A 22,158-nucleotide genomic window follows, 5' to 3' on the forward strand; every position below is an offset into this window, starting at 1 on the left:
ATCCAAAGTCCAAGTCCTATAAACATGAGTATAAATCATGCAAAATCAACAGAATAATATTATACAGGTGCCTGTAATTTGTTTGTTTGTGTTTATAATTATAATTGTAATATATTTTACACCAATGTATATATTTTTGAAATAACACACATTAAAATGTTATTACAAAATGTTAATATTGACCATTTATTATAGGTTTTACAAAATTAAAAACTTAAATAGGAACTTATACTCATTTACTTAATTACTTAATAATGTATTTAACAGTACATAAAAATACTGCATATTGTATAAGAGGTTTTTTTTTTTTCAAACCATCTTGAGGATGATGTCATAGTTCCGTGCAGCTGTGTCTTCTCAGGCTGAAGATATTTTTAGTTTTCTGTGATGGCATTTGAACTCCTTCCCTCTCTGTACAGTAGCAGGTGAATACAGTGGAGCAGTGTTCACTTGTAAACATTGACCCCTAGAGGTAGAAGTCTGCCTCCTCCGCAGACACCTGCTGCTTTCTCATAATGAACTTCCTTTCTTTGAGGAGAGGTCCATTGCCCTCTGCAGGCTGATCTCAGCAAACATGCACCACATCTGTTCAGACCGTGACCAGAGTCGGGATTTGTCAAATCAAAAACATTTAGCTGAATTTTCTGTTTTTTCTTTTTTTTTTCTTTATAACAACATCACAGCATTACAAGACGAAAAAACAAAAAACATACGCACTGTGTATATGTATACAAATGTACATATACTGTTTAGATATATGCTGAAATATACACAAACATATATAAATATATATACATATATGCAAATATATATTTAAATATGTATGTATTTGACCGAAACTGTTTCAAATTACATCTACATTTATTTATTTTATTTTTTTTAAATCCTCGTCAAGAGTCACGCTCTTTGATTTCATAATCATCATTAATTTGTGGCTCTTCCCAGTGAATTATGTAACGACGACACCCGGACCAGTGGAGGCGATGTCAGCCGGTGAACCTCCAGCTGTCTCATTGGCCAGCGTCCAACAGCACAGTATCAACAATATCAGAGGAAACGTCCCCGCTCCTCTGTTTGCACAAACAGAACATGACACTGAGTAGACACATGGGTGAGCAGGTAGGAAGTCACACACACACACACGTGTGTGTGTAAGGCCAAACCATACATCCATTTATTACAAATAAATGTGTAAATAAAGCCAACTAAAGAAAAGACAAAAAAAAGTGTTACAAAAGATTTCTAAAGCACTTTCAAAGAATGAGGCTTTTTGTTCTGATTATTCGTAAATTAGTAAATATGTAAAAAAAAAATACAATTACAGTTTCATTATTAAACTGAACAGCTACAGCCACTTCTTATTAACAGTCTATGGAAGACATAGTTAACTTTGAAATGACTAAACTGGATGATTAACTCCTTCAATTGTTACCAAAAAAATACAATAAATTTAGGGCGATGGGACAATAACATCATTATCAACATGTGAATTTTTTGTCGTTAACATTATTTCAACCGGGGCCACGCGGTGGAAGATGTGGTGAGCACGCATGTTTTACAGCAAAAGGTTCAATCCCCAGTGGTGACTGGTGAGTTGCTCATACAACAGGGCTAGTGGCGCAATGGATAACGCGTCTGACTACGCGCAATAAGATTCTAGGTTCGACTCCTGGCTAGCTCGGTCTCTTTTTAGTTGTGTAGCAGATCTGCAGCAGATCTGCAGCTGGGCTCAGAGACCTTTGGAAATAACAATGAGTGACTGAGAGTGAGGTCACTGCATTTATTGGGGATCACTGGTATGGAGGGCAAACTTTTTGACTCGTGGGCCACAATTGTCCTAAAATTACGCCATCTATTGGGGAAATGTGGGTATTGCAGGGAAAAGGCAGAAGTATAATGATAACGAAAAGTTTAGCGGGCCAGATTAAAAAGCTTAAGGGCTGCATCCGGCCCCCGGGCCTTAGTTTACCCATGTCTGGGTTTAGACTGTTAACGTAAAATGGTTGAAAAACGTTTCAGGCGTAGGTGTGAAGTCCCATTAATATGTTAAATATTTATATCAATTAAAAAAATGTCATCAGGAAATTATTTTGTGCCTGATTAAGTTGAATTCTCCAGTTTGAATGTAAAAAGAGAAACAGTTAGTCAAAGAAAACAACAGTGACTTAAATAAAATGTCACGTCAATTTAAAGACTTTACGTATCTTTGTTTCTGTGATGGAAATATATGAATGTGCCTAATTGGACAGAAAAGGTTTTGGGTTGGAAAGACCGAGACGTTTGGGTTCACAGACTCGTAGGTGAGTAAATGAGTGAGTCCACAAGTGTCCCTGTTGGGTGTTGAGACATTTTAAGCTCTGAATTGCAGCTGTCGCCCAGTGAAATCCAAAACCTCTTTCCCGAGACATAATTCATCCAGTACATGCAACTCAAAGCCACAATGGCTGCAGTACAACGCAAACAAAACCTGACGTCGGGCATAACTTACAAATCCCAGCGTTATGACCACGGAACATCTTAATGTAAAAATGAGGCGATGAGATAACAGAACCATGGACAGCGCCAGTCCAGGACCAAACAGTCAGCAGGGTCAGGACAGGGGAATTAATGGACGTAATGCTCATAAGGGTATTGTTGCAAGAGTATAACAGGAGAAACTGGATTTTTTTTTAATTAGGGGTTTGAATTTTTTTTACAAATGAGGAGTGAGAAACTCTGCAGCAGTTAAATATTTTTTCCCATCAAATGTTTCATTTTAATTGTATATATTTATTATGTATTTTACATTATATTATGTATATATTATTATTTTATTTTATTATTTATATTTTAATATATTTTCTTTTTTATGATTATTATTTTCTCTTTTATTATTTTACAGGGCTTGGGCTGTGTTATATTTGTATTTTCTGAATGTGTTTTTTGTCCTAAAGGTCATGGTGGGGAAGTTGTTTGACGTCCACCACATTTTTAAAGTCTTAGGAGGTAAAAAAAAAATTGAATTTTGTCCCTTCCCACTGTATAAAAGACCTGAGTTCTACCCCAGTCTGGTGTTTTCATGATCGACGGCTCCTCTGCACGAGAGTCTTCTGTAGTAGCAGACAGACCTGAACTGCAGGCCAGGTCTACTCTTCATCTGCTGCTGGGTTTTTGAAGGTAGAGCAGAGAGACATCTGGCATCAAGCTGCTGACATTAGCGCAGGATGATTTCAGTGGTGCATTCAAATACATGTGGATCCTTCCGGCCCTTCTAATGCTTCCACCGTCTATCACCACATGACCTGGGCTCAGCATCTCACCCAAACCTCTAAATGTTTTTTCAAATTATTATTAAATATATTATTATTTAGAATCTGACATCATTTTGTTCCTAATTCAGGCTAAAACATAAGCTAGTCTGACCACAGGATGAATCCCAGCCGGCCTCAACTGGCCCACAAGCCATACTTTGCCCTAACCCATCAGTAGGTACTCCTTTATTACACAATCTTAACAGTAGTTTAAGTATTGATTGTAACCAGTCAGTGTCCAGACTCTCACTAGTCCCTACACAGGAACGATAAAGGATATCCATCATAATGCCACCCAGCCCCCCTGCCCCTCTCCCCCGTTAGCCTGAGGGCCTCACTGGGTTCCTGGGTGTCTGGTCAGACAACCTTAATATGATCCTGGAATCCAGTTGGCCCGCTGGCTCTTCTTTTGGTTCTTGGTGTTGGTGCTAGAGGTCCAGGTTAGACCCTGCTGGTTCTCTGGTATTTCAACTATCTGTGGTGCTCAGGCATCATCATCAACCGGGGGCCCTTTGAGGGGCCGCGGGGATGCCTGATCGATCTGGACACATTCACGCAACCATTTTGCCGCACGACACAATAAAACAATGTAGTGGCACATTGAAGAGCAGCCAAATGTGAACGTGAGAAAACATTTCATGCGCGGTCAGAGAGGAGCGGGGCCGAGCCACCCCAGAGATCAAAGCCCTGTGACCGTGTCACTGCGGCCTAAAGGACAGTGGAGGACACCCAGGGAAACAATGGCGCCCTCGGCAGACAAGATAAATGTTAGTGCCGCGGCGCAGAGATATGGCACGGAGAAAATAAAAAAGCGAGGGAAGACCTGTTTAGTTAACTTTATCTGAGTGGAGCTGAAAGGCGAATGAAAAAAACAGTCAAGGATGAGGCATCAAAGACATGCTGCCATGACACCAGGCACCCACCGTAGTACCCACGACAGAGAACTGTTTCAACAATAATCTCTTTCAACGTGTTGGTCACACTCATTCCTTACAATAAACTCCTTTCACTTCACTGCCTCTAAAGAGCTGAACCATTGTTTCACAAAGAGTTACGTTGGTTTAAAAAAGACTTTAGAACTTTTAAAAACATCAATAATCTCCTACTGATGTCATCGCACCTACAGGAGGAGAACAGCACCAGGAGGAGAACAGTACCAGGAGGAGAACAGTACCAGGATCCAACTGAAGTAAACTGGATCATGTGTAGTAATCAATAGTTATTAGGAGTACATTTTCATAATAGCAAGTGTACAGCTAAATAGATAAAGGTTAACAAAGACATATTAAATATTAAATATAAAAAAATATATAGTTCATTTCATGTTGAGGTCACTTAAATCTAAAATCTAAATGATTAAGTAAAAATATACATAGTATGTGTCAGTAGAACTTTACTAAAACTATTCTGAAGGTACTGTAACTGAGTCTGAAACAGTGAGAGCGCCGACTCCCGCTGCAGTCTCTCTATTTAGTCTCTCCATTGTTTGGTATAAGGACATGATTTCCCCTGCAGCGGTCTGAAAGGAGAGGCTTTTTCATTGGACCGTACTGTTTTTCCTGTTATTGTTCATTTATAGAAGTGTCCCGTCTCCACGTCAGGTTCTGTTAACATGGGCCGTTTCCTATTTTACATCCTCCCATACATCAGTCATGATGTTCTGCTGCTGATAGAAAGAAGCTCACTGATAACAGGTTACAGTACGCTCTGTCGTCCGCGTTAGAAAATAACTCGTCCGTGGGTTCTAGGGTTAATGTAGCTAAGTTTGCAGCTAAGCTAGTTTTTTTTTTTAAATAACTTGTCGCTACTTTTGGTAAAATAGGTATCTTTTGTCTTTTTCTAACGTCTGGTTTTCTGTGTTTAAACCAGTGGCTCACAGTCCCCCCTTTTTGCAGAAAGGACGGGTGTTGACCCACCCCCAGCACCACCCCACCCCCCCATTGTAGACACATTCATAGCATTTGTTTAAAACTCCTCTGATCTTTTCAACATTGTAATTCTTACAAAACTGCTGTTCTCACTCGTCCCTCTTAAAGGCTCCACGACCTACGAAGGGTCCCCGCCCCCCACTTTGGGATTTTTTTAATATGGTTATTTATTTGATGTACTCTAATACATAATACTTCAGGGGTAATAATTACACATGTAATCCATATGTTGCCCCCTCCACTGGTCACACACAAGATTACAAGCCTGATCCTTTAATTTTATTAAATAATTACCAAAAAAACAGGCTAAAAAATAAAGCATCTAAACACATCTTTGTCAGTTCTGAGATGTTAAGGCTCTGTAACACCGATGCACACACTGAACCCCAGCAGGTGGCAGTAATGCACACTGTGCACTAAGTGACGTCAGCACTTAACAGCTTATTGTGTCAAATATGGGTTTACTGATACCTGAAGTACACAATAGAGTTGTCATCTCCTCCTGGACCAAAGGTACAGTCCAACACAACCTCATTCTGGTTCACGGGCCGCATACAACCTAATAAGATGTCAAGTGGGCCGGACAATCATAACATAATTAACTATAAATAACAATAAGTCCATGTTTTTCGCAAGAAGTACAAGTATATAAGATATTTATTATTATTATTAATTTATATTTAATAAAATATATATTTTACAAAAAATATCTTGAACATTAAGTGTTTATGTGTTTGTTTATTTTCAAACAGGCCGGATTGAACACCCTAGTGGGCCAGTTTTGAGCCGTGGGTCGTATGTTTGACACCATTGGTCTAACACAACATGTGATGTGATGTGATGAACATTGTGTGAACTCTTCTAATACCCTCACAGTGTTAGCCTGGATCTTTTCTGTTCTTTTTCCGACTGTGCTGTAAATGAACCAGACAGAGACGTCTGTATTACAGTACTTCAGTCTGTATTACAGTACTTCAGTCTGTAGTACAGTATTTCAGTCTGTATTACAGTACTTCAGTCTGTAGTACAGTACTTCAGTCTGTATTACAGTACTTCAGTCTGTAGTACAGTACTTCAGTCTGTAGTACAGTACTTCAGTGTGTAGTACTTCAGTTCACTGTACCTTATTTTGGACTTGTCTGACAAACAGCTTCACAAATCCAAACTCAACATGCTTCAAGCAACTATCAAACTACATAGGGTGCGCGGCCCACAATCGGGACCATCTACACCAGAAGCCGATAAGGACTATGAAAGGCATACATCCTGAAGTCTGTATACAGACTGTATGGACACAGGACCAAACAACGGACTGACAAGATGGAAACATTCAGTAAAGCTGACTGACATACCCGGGCGAGCAAGGGAGGGAAGGTGGGAGCGAGCAGGGGAGAGAAGGTGGGAGGGAAGGTGGGAGGGGGTGAACCTGCACCGGCTCTGACCTTGACCATGGAAAGGTACAGCAGCGTTCACACAAAATGGCGTGAACTAACGATTGGTGAATATATCGATATATTATTGATTATGATTTAAAAAACCTTGGATCCTTCGTCTCATCTCACTGAAGTCTTTGTTCATTTGATCCTCAGGTCAAAACTTCATGGAAAATATGACTCTTCTGTTATCAAGTCAAGTCATGTTTAACCAACATTAACCAACATTAACCAGGTTAAACATGTTTGATTGTGTTCAGTAAACATGATGGGCAGAGATCTGATGTGTCATTGAGAATTGACTTTTTATTTACTAAATTGGGCAACAAAAGAAAAACAGTCAATGCACACGTTGTCCAACTGGGAATGGTGGGTAAAATTCACAGCTTTAGGAATCTACGACCCCAGTGAAATTGGGAATGGTGGGTAAAATTCACAGCTTTGGGAATCTACGACCCCAGTATTAGAGCACTATTTTATTTTATTTTATTTTTTATTTTATGGTCTGTATTTTATTTTTTGATGCAACAATTGTTCAGGGTAGTCTCATTTACAAATCATGGCTAAAGAAAACTGGTCAAATGGTTCAAGATAATAGTGTGTGATGAGAAGCCTTCTTTAAATGTTTTTAAAGTTTATGATTAAAATTAGGTTCGGATTAGAGTTAGACTCGGGATTAAGATAAGCCATATATTTGTTATAGATTAGATAAGGTTAGTTAGGGTAAGAACCCAGGGAATGCATTATGACTGTGTGAAGTACTTACGAACGTGTGTGTGCGTGCACGCGCGCGCATGTGTGTGTGTGCGGTGCAAGTATAAATATAGAGGCATGGCTGCACGGCGCTCGTGTGCGGCTGAAGCCAGTGCGCCTGCTGGTCTCTCGGAATAAGCGCAACTTCCACACGCTCCTGGTTCCTCTTCTCTCTTTCGCTCTTTTTTTATTTTTCTTTCTTTTATAAATTTTATTCTTCTTTTTTCTTGGTGGAAGGAAGGACCAAGGCCTGGGCGGCTGTTTCCAGAGCCACCCCCCGGGATGGGCTCTCTGTCGGCCCTGCGCACTCTCCTGATCCTGGGCCTGTTCGCGAGACTTGCGCTGTGCGCTCCGGCCCTGAATCGAACTGCGGAGCGCTGGGAGGCCCTGTACTCCCGCTCCTTGGCACGGATCCCGGGGGAGAAGCGGGTGGATATCAACCGGGACAGCGACTACCTGCTGGGTATTAAGAGGCTGCGACGCCTCTACTGCAACGTCGGAATCGGCTTTCACATTCAGGTGTTACCGGACGGCAGAATAACCGGGGTTCACAACGAGGACCGATACAGTAAGTTCTGCCAGTCACTGGTCATTGGTGAACCGCCAATCAGCTGCTGATTATTTAAAATGTTCACATAGGGCTGGTGTTAAATTCGCGAAAAAGTCACTGTGACAGTGTTTTAAAAAAAGTTTAAAAATCTGATGGACGTTATTATAAAGAAAATAACATTTTAAAATATATTCTTCTATTATTTTTAACCGATTAAAATATACAATAATAATAATAATATAAAACAAATTCTTTACAATAAAAAAATTACAGTTGATTTTTGTTCAATTGAAAATGTTTTAAATATGTACATCAATATATGTTCCATCATCGAATGGTCCATAGCGCGTTAATAACTTATGAATGTATAATTGGTCTTTAATTATATATTAAAGTTCTTTTTTGTAACAGTTCCGGGCGGAAAGGAATTAAACCATTAAAACCACTAATTGATTATCCAATCAAAACAGCCGGGGGGAGGGGGCGAGGAAGAAATGATGACATGTTGATCCAACACATCTGGAATGTCACTTCCACAGTGCCTCTGAGCAACGCACTTGCACTAGGGTTGTTGCTGCTGCTTGTGCGTAACCAGAGCCGTGCCGCAGCAGCAGCAGCTAAAGTTAGGTCACAGTGCGCACCGTGCACAGATTAACCCGCGTGTCCGTGTGCGCTCTCCTGCCCAGACGCATGAGACATAGATAGGCTCAACATTTGCAGACATGAAGGGAAGCAAAACACGTCGTCTGCCGTTGGAGAATCCTGCTTTTCTGAATGCCACAAAAAAAACTATGAAGAAATTGTTTCCAGTTCATATACGGCCTAGTCAGGAACATGTGTTTAGAACAGGGTTGCCACATTCAGGGAAATACATTAAAAAAATAAATAAAAATAAATATATAAATAAATGTGAGGAATTTAATCCTAAAGTTATTTGGTGATTTTCCAGGAAACGCTGACTTAGAGATGAAGCAATAACAACAGATGTAACGTCAACAACAACAACAACAACAACAGTGCTGATCATGATATTAATAACAGCTGCTATGGCTGAGCGACTTAACGCCTTATAAATTAATTAACGTTTTTTAAAATTGTATTTTCTTTTCCGGAATTCTTTGTTATTTGAAATTTCGTTGCTCAGTGGCATTGCTGGATACTAGTGATGGTGATCGGTCACGAACGAAGCGGAACATTTTGAAGGGGAAGACAGCAGTAATAGCCATTTTTGTCTCCCTGTCCAGTATCACGTTATGGTACGTGTTCCAGCGACAGGGGGAGGGGCTTCAGTCAGACACAGCAACACAGACAGCAGTACATACAGTGAGAGAAGCGGGGGGAAAAATAGCAAAATAAGAGGAAAAATCACAGCCGCTACACCTTTACTGCCATAAAACGTACTAAAAGTTTGGGTGTTTTTCAATAACTAATAACACCAACGAGCTGGTTCTACTAATAAACAGCACAGACACATAGGAACTGTCCAACCAACAGTGCAGTTAGAAAAAGGCGGAAAAGTGAACCTGCTACTGATGGAAATGCTAACGATGCTAACGATGCTGCTGATGTGGCGACTACAGTATCTTCTACTTCAACACAACTGTTTACACCTATAACACTGTCTCCTTTTCTACATACAATCAGGAAATGGTTCATTTTGTATTTTTATATAGTTTGAATATTGTGTTTTACACTGTTTTCTTCTATATTACAACAACTACAACATAAATACCCAGGGAGCCATTTGGCGAGTCAGCTTCCTCTCAGGTAGCATCCAAGTTAACCATGTTAACACATGTATTTACACTTTTAATTAAGTTAAATAATTATTCTATTTTCTTATGCTAGCACTTTAATTGGTTAATCAATTAAGTTCACCTCACTCTAAAACATCTTATGCTAGCACTTTAATTGGTTAATAAATAATTAAGTTCACCTCACTCTAAAACGAGTTCCTACTACTGGACAAGTACTGTTAATGCTCTGCCTGATTAAAAAAGAAAATTGATTGTTTTAGTTCCTGTTCAGAAAGAAAAGGGAAAAAGCATTTATAAATGTTACATGTATGTAACATGTTATGAATGTGGCGCTGGACTCTGAGGGTAACTTCAGTTCTCTTTACCTGACTGGATAAAATGTAATTGCCCTGACGGTGGTGTAGAGAAAGAACGTTGGTTTTAAATTTGATGCAATTCCATTAATATTTAATTAAAGAGGGACTAGAAATATTTGAGCTGCTACTGTTAGGATAGAAATACTGCTGTTCACGGATAGTATACTGTAATAAATGTGTGAGTAAAAGGTACTTCCAAAACCAGGCGGTCTACTGCTGCTCCAGTTTGGTCTGGACAGAAATGAAACGTCGTCAGCCATTCTCCAAGCCATTTCCTTCTTCCTTTATTGCTTTAGTGGCCACACTGAGACTCCTCTTCTCCTCCCTCGGTCTTGACATAAAAAACGCTCATTTCCTTTGCTCAATATGCCAGTGTTGACACAGGTGAAGGGACATTTTAATAGTCAGATAAACTCAGTCACTTCTGTCAGATACGTGCAAACTCCCTTTAAAGTGGCCTGAAGGTTCAAAGGTTTTTCACTGCAGCTTTAACTGTAACTGTTCCGTTCTATTGGTAAATTACTGTCAGATGTGGACAGTGTTTACACACAGGCCAGTTCTAGTCTGTGATGCTGAGGATGCAATTTAAGTGTTCAGTGTGAAAGAATAAGTGACGCCTAGTGGTCAGACAGCAGAACGAACAAAGATCTTTTAACTCTTCTCCTTCCATCACTGTCCAGTCACTATTGTCTGGAGTTAACTGACCCCAAACTTTAACCTTAGCGGGGGTTTTGTTTAAAATGAATATGAAATATTTTAGGTTTCATCGTGTAAATGGGGATATTTCACAAAAGAGAATAACAATTGAAAAATTCTAAGGCAGGTGTTATCATTTTAAAAGATGTGATTTTTAAAAAGTTGTCACATGTCTCTCAGGTGTCTCCAACCAATGAAAGACTTGGACAAACCAAAACAGAGGAGTTTTTTTATTTTATTTTAACTGAGATCATGTAGAGATAAAGTTTTGTCATCATCATAATGTTTTGGTTTTTGTTTACATTTAGACTGACTGTGAATGTCAGTAGGTCCAAGTGTAAATCAGAACCAAGGGCTTCAGTCTCTTTGTGTCATTGTCTTTCCGCAGGTCTTCTGCAGATCTCTACAGTAGAGAGAGGCGTGGTCACTCTGCTGGGCATGCGCAGTGGACTCTTTGTGGCCATGAACCGCAAAGGAAAACTCTACGGATCTGTGAGTGTACGAATCACTGTCCCTGATACTGTTTCCTGTCTCTGTCCCCTCTGTCTATCCATCTTTTGTTTTTTCAACCTCATGTCTTTTGCAGTTGTGGCTAAATAATAGTTCTGTAATTTCAACACCGACCTTGGGGAAACACTGATCTTGCCCAAAAACCTCGCCCATGAATTAAGGCCAACCCTGTTTACATTTGAAAACTTCTCTTCATCCAGTATTTCCCAAAAAGAATGTTGAAGGTGGAGATTAAGGACAGGAATTAGAGAAAGGCAAGAGAGATGATTTGAGGATGTAGTGAATGAGGTTGAGGAGAGAGTTGGTCCTTCATTTCAGCTGCTAATGTTCTTTCAGTTTCTTTCAACTGTAGAAAAATTCATTTGATTAAACTTTGTCTTAGTACTTTATGAATGAGATTTTAACATCTTACATATGCATAGCTTGAAAGGGTAAAGTCATGTTTTTGTGGCAAAATCTAATGCAGCTTTCTGAACAGAAACAGTCTGTAACTCGGCAATTGTGATTTTTTAAATTTTTTTTACTTAAGCTTTCACAAATGACCTTAAACTAGGACATTTGAAGGTTGTTTCTGGGCCACAGCTGGCCAGCGGGCCACTGTTTGAAATGACTGAGGGCTTGTTTGGATGCATTAGATCATCAGACACATTAGCAGTACTGAGGATATACAGCATGTACACCTGTCCTTAGAAGTTCCCACTATAAAGATTCAGGTATTTGTAGAATTTAAAGAATGCAAAACATCAGAGTCCATTCAGAGGTCTTTGTTTAGATTTTGGAAACACTGTGGTCCGTGTGAGGTAAAGTAGCAGAACTAAGCCAACAACAGTGGGCCTGATCCATCATCAGTCAAGTCAAGACATAACAAAAAAAAAGTAAATAGTCAGTCAGAAATCCAGGAAGTAGCTCCGAAACTGAACCCTTCATTATACAGAAGTAATCAATTCATTTCCTACAAGGACAACGTTAGCAAACCTACGGTGCTGACTGCTGACAGCTTGGGTGATGTCACTCCACTAGAGCTGAGCGATAGAGTTGAGATGTCAGATATCAGCTGAGTCACTGTGACCTTTTAATGCAGGTCTCATGGAGCCACATGGTTAGTTCCAGGACATGACTGAGTGGAGTCTGGGTTACTGCCACAGTCATGGTGTATCTGTTGTTTTACAAACTGTCAGCAATTTTTAAGTTAGAGACAGATTTTGCTCTACCTTGAAATGTTAATGGATTGACTATATTTCTACATTCTGTTATTTTTGTTATATTACATGGGGTTTGTTGGAGGAATGGTCATTTAAATACAAATGAAAAACGTAAGTTATAGTCTATTTAACCAATATGTGTTTTGTGAATTCTGACTCTTTGTAAATTGGACTTTGTACTAGTCGGAATTTAGTAACAACAACATGAAAACAAACATCCATATCCTCCTTCACTCATTACATCTCATTTCTCCTTCAGTTTCACACATAATGTATGTTTAGTTGTAATGATGCAACACAGTTGCTGAAGATGCTGAGATGTTCACCGGGAGTGACCAGGGTGGACAGGATTAGAAATGAGCAGATCAGAGGGACAGTGAAGGTGGAGATGTTGGACAAAGGATGTTGGAGATGGTTGGTGTTACCAATAGGGTTAGATGGAGGGAGATGGTCTGCTGTGGTGACCCCTTAAACAGTTGAACAGCTGAAAGAAGAATAATGACCGTACAACCCTAACCCCAACTGTTGCAAAACCTGGGATTAAATACAGTGACTACCTGGGAATTAGGTGTGAAATGACTTTAAAGAACCTCAGTGATTCTTGGGTCTTCATCACAAAACACAATATGTTTAAAATAATGAAGATTTCCATTTTTTAATTTCTATTTTCTTAACTACAGTGAACAGTACACACCTGAACTCCCCCGCCTCAGACGAGACCCTCTCATTTACATGTTTGTTCATTTGTTTTTCTCCTCTTCCTCCTGCTGCAGTTACACTTCAACAACGAGTGCAAATTCAGGGAGAAGCTGCTCGCCAACAACTACAACTCCTACGAGTCGGTGGCCTACCCCAAGATGTTCGTCGGCCTGAGTAAGAACGGTAAAACTAAAAGAGGAAACCGAGTGTCTCCCGCCATGACGGTGACACACTTTTTACCCAGGATCTAGTCGACAGACTCCACCTCAGCACGGAGACGACGGCAGGGAGAGAGAAAAAAAACTCCAAACCTTGATGCACTTTCACGCCACGTCACAAGCAAGTGTATCATACTTGTTATTTTCTTATGTGTATATATCTGTTTTTCTATTCATGTATAATATGAGTTTTGTACTTTTTAGAACTTTTTTTCTTAAAACTGTTTGGATTATCAGAGGGGGATCAGAGTTATTGATTTTATTTTATAATATTGCGAACATTTGCTGCTATTTGGATGAAAGTCTGTTGCTAGTTTGTTGTGCACTGGTGCGTAAAGAAGCAGCAGTGAGTCAGAGATTTTGATTTTATTATTATTATTATTATTATTATTATTATTATTATTATTATTATTATTATTATTATTGTCTAGATTTTGATAGATGTTGACGACCACTCATCCCAGTACAAAAGTCCAACATTTTTCCAGATATTTTTCAAATTCAAAGCATCACAGTTGTGAGGCCTGACCTTACACAATTACTCATGAAACTTTATCAAACATTTAGAGCTATTTTTATTAGTATTCCCGTTTTTCTGTGCTAAATGTTTATAAAATGTTTTTTTAAAAAGTGTTCTCAGAAGTAACCTCCAGAAAACCGTCCCATCATGCACCATGGTCCTCTTTTAGCCTTTAGCTTAGTTTGGACCATTTGTGTCTCTTAGCACGACCATCTTGAAAATCTTAAGAGGATATGGCTCATCTGAATTTTGTGGCAAAAATCTTTTGTGTTTGTGGGCAAAGCTGTGGGTTGTGTTTGAAAAGGAAGCCCAAAACTAGGCCAAATTATATCAGGGCAAAAAACGTTTTGAGGCAAATACTTTAAACATTGTTTTTAGAAATACAAAATCCTTAACTTTTTTTCTGTCGACCTTTTCCTCAATTTGTATATTAAATAGATTTATTATTATTTATTAACATTTTATTACTATTCTATTATTTTATTATTACTATTGTGATCAAATATATCTTTATTTCATGTCCCGTTAGCGCCCCTGTTGTCAGCGGTGGTTGCTCCATGTACTGGTGCTTTTGAGTGGCACCGGAGCCTAATTGAAACAGTATCGTCTCACTGTTAGCACTGTGTGAGCATGTGTGTTTGTGGGATTGGGGGAGGGGAGTTTGAAGAAACCCCACAACCCCTCTACTGGTCTGTTTATAGCCCTGCCAAGGAGGGTGAACTCTGAACTTTTCTGCCCTTCATCTCCGTCAGATCTATGAGGCTCTTGATGGAGCGCTACATCCTCTGTGCAGTTGTACAAGAGAGGGAAATCTGCAGGATTTAAAGGCAAGGTCAAAGAGCTGAAATGTAGCCGATAAACCGGTAGCCTTGGCCGCAGAATAGGACCATTCTTTATGTCAGGTTATTTCAGTTTGTCCGGTGGCTCTTGGAATGGAAGAAATGAGTCTGCCTGCCGGATCGGAAGCCGGACAGTCACATAACTCATGGCATGTTTGTGCAGCTAGGACAGATATTTCCTTTATTGCCTGCTTGTTTGTGTCTACGTCATTTACCTAGTCATCGTCGTCTTTTCATAGACGACACAACTCATTGTAATTATATGAACTAAGCTAAGTCGCGGACTTTCGGTAGCAGTGGAGGTTTCCTGTAAAGGACAGGTTCATGTGTGTCCTTTCAATAGTTATGTTAACTGTCAACTTTTGACCTAGTCCTTACCAATCTATTCCCAATCTGGTGCCTCTTTAGTATACACAGATCTGACCTACCACACATAAAAGAGATAGCCCACGATGGTTCTCTCATTTGTTTCAGTGGCATCCCATTGCATTCCAACACACTGGCAATATTGACCACAGATTTGTAAAACAATAAAAAAATGGATTTCAATGTGAAACTACTATTGAAAAACTCACTATGATGAAAGAAGTTAAAGTGAGGCATCGGCACTGAAAGGATGAGACTTCAAGGTTGACTTCTGTCAGAGAGAGAAATAAAAACCAACACTTAGCTCCTTACCACAACTCAGCTGAACAAAAGGACCCTTCTAAACCCCTCTCCTCACAATTCCACTTTGAATCACAACAAAACTTACTCCAAACTGAGAAGAGTCCCTCTCATGTGTGCAGCTGTGTCCTTGGTGATGTGATTTGATGTACTTGTACTTGCCTGTGTTGAAAGTCCATTGCTTTCTACCTCCAGATATGTAGGCTATATATGTATATATATATATATATTCTGTATTTATTTCAGAGTGATGTATATATATAAACATATACTGTATGTAAAAGCGCTCAGGAAAATGTAGCTAACGGCCCTACGGTGCTGAACTGTATTTGGGCAGTTAGGTTCCATAAAAGCCCCTTAAGTAGAATGCGGCATTTGTTGTCTTTATGCTAAGCTAACTAAATAACTCAAAGTCGGCACTTGTATATGTTCATGTACAGGCCGCGCAAAAACAGACCATATGACCTACACTAATTCCACGGGCCATATACGTTGGCCTCGTAAACCTGCTGACTGGACAGTGTCAGTCAAGTCAGGGGATTTCCCAGATCTGCTCCCATCCTGATATTAAAGCCGTCACGTAATCAGTTAAGGAATTTCTGAGGTCGTACATCAGTGTCATCTCCAGAGTGTCTTTCCTCCTCAGCACACTGATAAACAACAACACACTCAGGATAAAATAAACCCGATAAGAGGATACCCCTCCGGTACAACTGACTTCCAGTTCCTCTCTGTAGACCCACAGCCTCCTACAGCAGTGGCCCTTTCCACTCATTTCCCAGACTCCTTCAGGCTTGTATCATGTCTTTGAGAGAGCTCTGAGCTCAGCTCTGGTGGCCATGCTGTCCTAGTTGCTCCTTTTCACGTTCCGGCTATCTTTACCCGGTGATTTACTTTTAGAAAGGATAATCATGGGAGAAATATTTACAGACAGCTGTTGGACTGTACTATATGCTAGGGCCAGTAACCCTATATTTTTTTTTATATATTTTGTAAATATAACCTCTAAGTAACTGACATGCTGGTATTCCTTTCAGGGGGGCGGGGAGATTGGGGGAGGGTGATGGGGTTTTAAAGCAACAGTGTGTCTGTCCATCTCACTTGGGGCACCCGTCCAACTTTGGTTGGTTTTGGTATAAATCAAATAACTGTGCCAGCCAACGTTATTGGTTGTAGAGAGGTGGACTGGTGACCTCTGACCTAGTAAACATCCGTGTTCTCCTAGAATGTTCTGTTGTTTTCCTCGTCCAGATATTTGACCAAGAGGTCTGACGTCTCAGTTTCAACATTCCACATACAATCAAACACACTGTACGCCGTCGGTGGAGGTTCTCAGTTGTCCAGGTCATGACGTCTTCCGGGGTGTTGACGTTGGAGACTGGACTTGACAAGTTTCCTTGTAGATATTTTAATGCTTCACGGGCGACAGAAGTAGAAAGGCTCCTGGAATGACAAGTGACGCCTCCACAGAACCTGCCCTCTTGAGGGTATTTGGAGATGGAGCAGCTTTATGTCCAAATGTTGTGAAGAGTTCATCATCTCGTCTTAGGAACGGGATGAGGATGACGCCTTTGCGCAACCGGTTGGTCGCGCTGCCTGGACACGCACACACATGTTAGGTATAAGGTTGCAAATAGCTCAAGCAAACATCATGCAAACTTTTGCGGTGGTGGCGTCAGGCTGTGATTCTCATGTAAGCGAGCAACGATGTAAGGGATCGGAAGCTGGCGTTAGCTAGGAAGGCTCTAACTGTCGGATTAGACGCCGAGGCTCGACTCTATCGTTCTGTCTTTGATAAAAACATCTAAGCGTAAGCTCTGAGCACAGATTCACGCAGTAATACTGCACAGCTCTGCTGCTCACACAGCTGGGCTTCATGTCCTCAAGTGTCACTGCTTTGCATGGCAGGCATCATGTTTACAGAAGAATACCTCTCTGCCCCGTGTCACTGACCCACGGCCGGTCCTCTACCCGACCTGCTCATTTGATTATTCAGTCGTGGCTCAGTCAGAAGCATCAATGTAGTCACTCTCTGTGACTGGTGCGGCAAACATTTAGGCTTTTGTCAGTGAAGTCTCTTATCCAGACAGACATTCACGAGTACAAGTTTCCACTTGCGACTGATATTTCTTTAGGTTGTGTTTAAATATATACAGCAGTATATGTCAATGTGAAGATCCAAAAAGTCCAAAATTAAAACAAGTCACAGGAGACAATATATCAATAAAAACAAAGGAGGGAATATATGCCAGATACTAACTGTAATTATAATTGAACTTTGCTGAACAGAAAGTTTTACACCAGTGGCTTTTTCAATTGAAAACACTGTCTCTTACTTTCTAGTAAGTTAGAGCTATGTCCATGTGTGAATGACTTGGAGAGGAGTAAACTCTGTATCCAACCACTATGACGTTAAACTGGGAAGACACCTTAGCATAGTTAGCGTACATCCTGCTCCAGTCTTTGTCCCTGATGTTAACATTAGGGATGGCTCCATACAGCTTTTATATGTCTGATACTGCAACTTGGAGTATCTGCCGATATCGATATCAATACTTTCTTTTCTCCTCCAGCACGAGTATCGGATCAAGGCCAAAATACCTCCAAACTGCAGATATTGTTAAACTTAATAAATAACCATAAGGACAAAGACTCTAAACTATAGCAGCAAAAGACCAATTGGTCCGAGTAAAGTAGTATTTTACATTTTAACATTTTCATAAATGTGTTTTTATAGAACCCCTCACCCTGACCCCAGTTCTACGACAGTAATAATCCCTGTGAAGTTAGGTCAGGATCAGACGACAGTCCGGACACTTCTCACTGATAGGAGTGAATTAAAACACATACATAAGACACATACATGTACCACAGAAAACTAATGACACTTCTGAATCTGAAGTGCACAAGTGACCAATGAACTGACCCGCTAACAGTGATGTCACGGTGGTGATACACACGGTGGTTTTTCTTCACACAGATGTAGATTCCATGGTTCAAACTGCTTCTTAACAGTGTGTACGTCTTTCTGACTCTTAACTTTTCTGTTTTTGTTTTTTGTTTTTCTTCTTCTTCTCTGACTCTTAACTTTTCTGTTTTTGTTGTTCTTCTTCTTTATGTACTGTTAAACTGATGATACTGTTTCCTCTGTGAGTCTGTGGTCTTAGTACACTGTTAGTACACTTTCTGTGTTGGCTACTTTTATCTGTTGTCCTGTAGTTTTATACAGGGAATCATAAGACTCTGTATGTGCTGTGCACATAACTAACATCTGACCTAAAGAAGGTTGGCAATAAAATCTTGATCCCCCCCAAAAAAAGTGTCCTTTCTTTGCTGGTTTGTTTTTGTTGTTGTTGTTTTTAACACATACATTACACATATAGAAGAAGCCAGGAGGAATGGTATTTTTTTTTTTGTGAATATTATCTACATATCGAAGAAATACATTAGCTAATAAAGGCACTTGCTACTAATCAGTCAGTATATATGTATTATTCATATTAAATTTAAAAAATAGCCCAGTGTGGGAGTGGCTTATAGTCTGCGTGGCTTATATTAGGCTTATACAAGGAGTGACTTAATTTCCATGAACTACTGTAAGTCTGACTGAAGGATTTGGACTGTCAGGACGAGTGCAGCAGGTCAGTTTTTAGCATTATTTTAGTTGAGTATATGACAAGTTCCCAAACTGAACAAAAAGTTGATAATAACAATTAGAAAAAGCAGCAGGTGAATCTAAATGTAATTTGTTTTGTCAAAAAAACCCAATGAAAATAATTTCTCTCCATCTCCTCTATGTATGTTTTAACATCTCCACTGAGAATTCTGTCTTTGTAGAATTCTGAAGGATATTTTAGCACCAAGTCACAACCTGTATCTTTGCCACGTTTAAGGACTGAAATCCAGGTCCTGGTTTTTCAGTTTTGTGTCAAGGACCAAAACATCTAAGTGATCAGATCAGAGCTGAGGTTTTACGGCCACAATGAGGATAAAACACAACTTACAGAAATCTAAAAATAACATTACAACTTTTGTGCCTCACAGGGGTGACTCGCCCCCTGCTTTGGGAACGAATGCTTTAAAAAAAAAGTTTTGTTAATTGTGATTGCACAGCTGACAAATGAATGGCTAACCAAATACTGAGTCAGTCACCATTGTGATTGCACAGCTGACAAATGAATCAATCAGTCACCAAAATGGTCACACATGTACAGTTGCAACTTATTATAAAAATTATTTTTACACACAGTAAACTACATCCACAGATGCCACTTTAAAAAAAAAAAATTACACACAGTAAACTACATTCTCTACAACATTCCCTACTTTAAAGACCAAAATAGTTGACTGAAAAAAAAACATGAGAAAAGTTGATTGGATAATGCAGTGATGGTTCATTAAGTTCATTAACACTGCAGCAGTCGACTCTTTAGACAGACGTTTCTTTCAAATCTCACATTTTTTTTCCACCAATGTCAAAGTTCAGTTAACCCTGCGAGCACTGACTGGAGACTAAAAACTTTCCTAATGACCCTGGATGCAATGATACACATTTCAATACTGCCCCATCAAACGAGGGTGGATTTTATTTGATGATATCTCATTAGGTGATCGGACCAAACGTCTGATCGCAGTTGTTTCATTAAGAACTATTTCTTCACCTTTCTGTTTTCGTTGGCCTCCTCACCCACGGCTGATGGTGTGTCTACTGCACTGTGGCCTTGCAGCAGAGGAGGACAGGTGTTCACATAACTCCTCAACATATATATTTCTGTCCCTCCATTCAGCTGCAGCCGGAGCTAAAAGTGTCCTCATCACCGTCTCTAAGAATGACAGAACGACAGCTTTCTGCTGCAGGGCCCGGGGAAAAGCTGTAAAGCAGACTAAAGATAGTCTGGCCTCCTGCATCCTCGGTGCTATTGTCTCCAAGATGATCTCTGTACACACACACACACACACACACACACACACACACTACACACTGTGCAGTGAAGTCAATCTCACACCTGTGGACGAAACGTCTGAGCCTTTGAAAGTGGGCAGCGTGTGAAGACGATGGGGTCGACAACAATGTCTGTGCCAACAGTGAGAAAGACTTAACGGCCCCTGAGTGGACACAGGTGAGACAGACACACACGTAAATACACACACACACACACACTTGTGTTGTGTTTTGATGTTTCATTGCCCACAACAATAAAGTCGGCTTCACAGCACACTGTCCGTGATGAAGACTGTGGTCGAGCTTCATCGGCTCTAACGCTTCATTTCTCTTTGGTCGAGCTTCATCGGCTCTAACGCTTCGTTTCTCTTTTGTTTGGTTTTTATATATATATATATAAAATAGACTTTTTTTTCTTATTTTAGTCATAAAGTCAAGTATCTTTAAAGGTTTCTAATACTAAATCACATTTAGATTCAAAACTTCTTTTTAATGCAGACCTGGCCAAAAAAGGCAGCAGCAAATACAAAACGCAGCTAAAGCACAGAACAGAGTAGAGAAAATGCTGTTGAACTAATTTAACTAATACAGGTTAATTTTTTAGATTAAGATTAGATTCCAGTTGAACTTTTATAATCTTAGTTTAAATGAGATTAGATGAGATTAGATTTGTAACAAATTCATTACAGGCATATGTCAGGCTAATGTTTCAACCAAGACTCAACCAAGTGACGACCAAGTGAAATTAGTACAGGGTAGTGTCATGAGTAGGAAGAGTGGATTAGACTAGAATAGATTAAAGTAAATTATAGCAATTTAGATTTGAGCAGAATAGAATACATTTGATTCACGTTGTGTAAATTAGAAGATTAGATAAGACCAGATTGAAAATCAAAAATGCATTTTATGCGGCACAGGTGATCCGACCACTGGAGGCTACGCTAAGTTGAGTTGAATTTCTCTCTGTGCATTTGTGTGTGTGTGTGTGTGTGTGTGTGTGTCCTGGCTGACAGCATCGTTCATCTTCCCTCTGTTTGTTTCCAGAGGCAAATCAGGTGATTAGTAGGAACATTCAAATGTCTACAGTCTGGCTGAGAGGACACCTGCTGCTGCACAACTGCACACACACACACACACACACACACACACAAGGACAAAGAAATAAACTAAATCATAGTAATTTTTTAATAAAAGTGCTTCAACATATAAACTAAAACGCATTGTGTTTTAGGTTGGAATTCTAAAAAATAAAAAAACACCTGGCGTTCCACAAGGGCTTATTTCAGGACCAGTATTATTCTTTCAATGTTTTAGTGTCTGTTTTAACAGACTTTGGACTCAAAAGACTTGGAGGAAAAACAGAGAAAAATGCTGCAGGTATGTGTGAAGATTCTCCAGATGTGGCGCTGTAACATTTAAAACTGCCTGCTCCGCCCGTCTGTCACATCTGGGTTTAACTGTTAGCTGCAAACTGTGGCTAACTGTGTCCAAACGAATAAACTGTCCAGAAGCTCCCTCCTCATCACCCCTCCTCACCCCCCCCCCCTCCTCCTCCCCCCTCCTCCTCACCCCTCCTCCTCACCCCTCCTCACTCCTCCTCATCACCCCTCCTCACCCCTCCTCATCACCCCTCCTCACTCCACTTTACTGAACTGGGAAGGCAGCATCATGTTAGCCTCTATTACATTAAAGACTAAACAAATTAAGCAATCTTTAAGAATACTGTCGGGTAGATTAGACTAGACTAGATTAGAGTGGATTGGATTATATTAGAGTAAATTATAATAATATAGATATGA

General features: G+C 39.9%; 1 protein-coding gene and 1 long non-coding RNA gene across 3 annotated transcripts in view; one reads left to right on the top strand and one right to left on the bottom strand.

Moving 5' to 3' along the window:
- The window catches only part of LOC112487068 (uncharacterized), a 79,728-nt gene that overhangs the window by 24,221 nt on the left and 33,349 nt on the right, over positions 1-22,158 (bottom strand). The window lies entirely within an intron of this gene.
- On the top strand, positions 7,125-15,173 carry fgf4 (fibroblast growth factor 4). Of its 2 annotated transcripts, none has more exons than XM_025055887.1 (3): positions 7,125-7,972; positions 11,152-11,261; positions 13,249-15,173. In XM_025055887.1, exons 1-3 carry the CDS (start codon positions 7,687-7,689, stop codon positions 13,423-13,425), a joined length of 573 nt encoding a protein of 190 aa, XP_024911655.1. In that variant the 5' UTR covers positions 7,125-7,686; the 3' UTR covers positions 13,426-15,173. The 2 variants fall into 2 exon arrangements, with proteins under 2 accessions (XP_024911655.1, XP_008308565.1); XM_008310343.3 differs by having other exon boundaries at positions 11,152-11,255.

Source organism: Cynoglossus semilaevis, chromosome 5, assembly GCF_000523025.1.
Source record: "Cynoglossus semilaevis isolate Cse_v1.0 chromosome 5, Cse_v1.0, whole genome shotgun sequence".
NCBI classification, from domain to species: Eukaryota; Metazoa; Chordata; class Actinopteri; order Pleuronectiformes; family Cynoglossidae; genus Cynoglossus; species Cynoglossus semilaevis.

What these genes read in the sequence shown, in the direction of transcription:
- fgf4 (XM_025055887.1), top strand. Translation starts at nt 7,687, where the DNA reads ATGGGCTCTCTGTCGGCCCTGCGCACTCTCCTGATCCTGGGCCTGTTC. An exon ending in TCACAACGAGGACCGATACA is followed by an intron (nt 7,973 to 11,151) that starts GTAAGTTCTGCC and finishes GTCTTTCCGCAG; the next exon opens with GTCTTCTGCAGATCTCTACA. An exon ending in AACTCTACGGATCTGTGAGT is followed by an intron (nt 11,262 to 13,248) that starts GTACGAATCACT and finishes CTCCTGCTGCAG; the next exon opens with TTACACTTCAACAACGAGTG.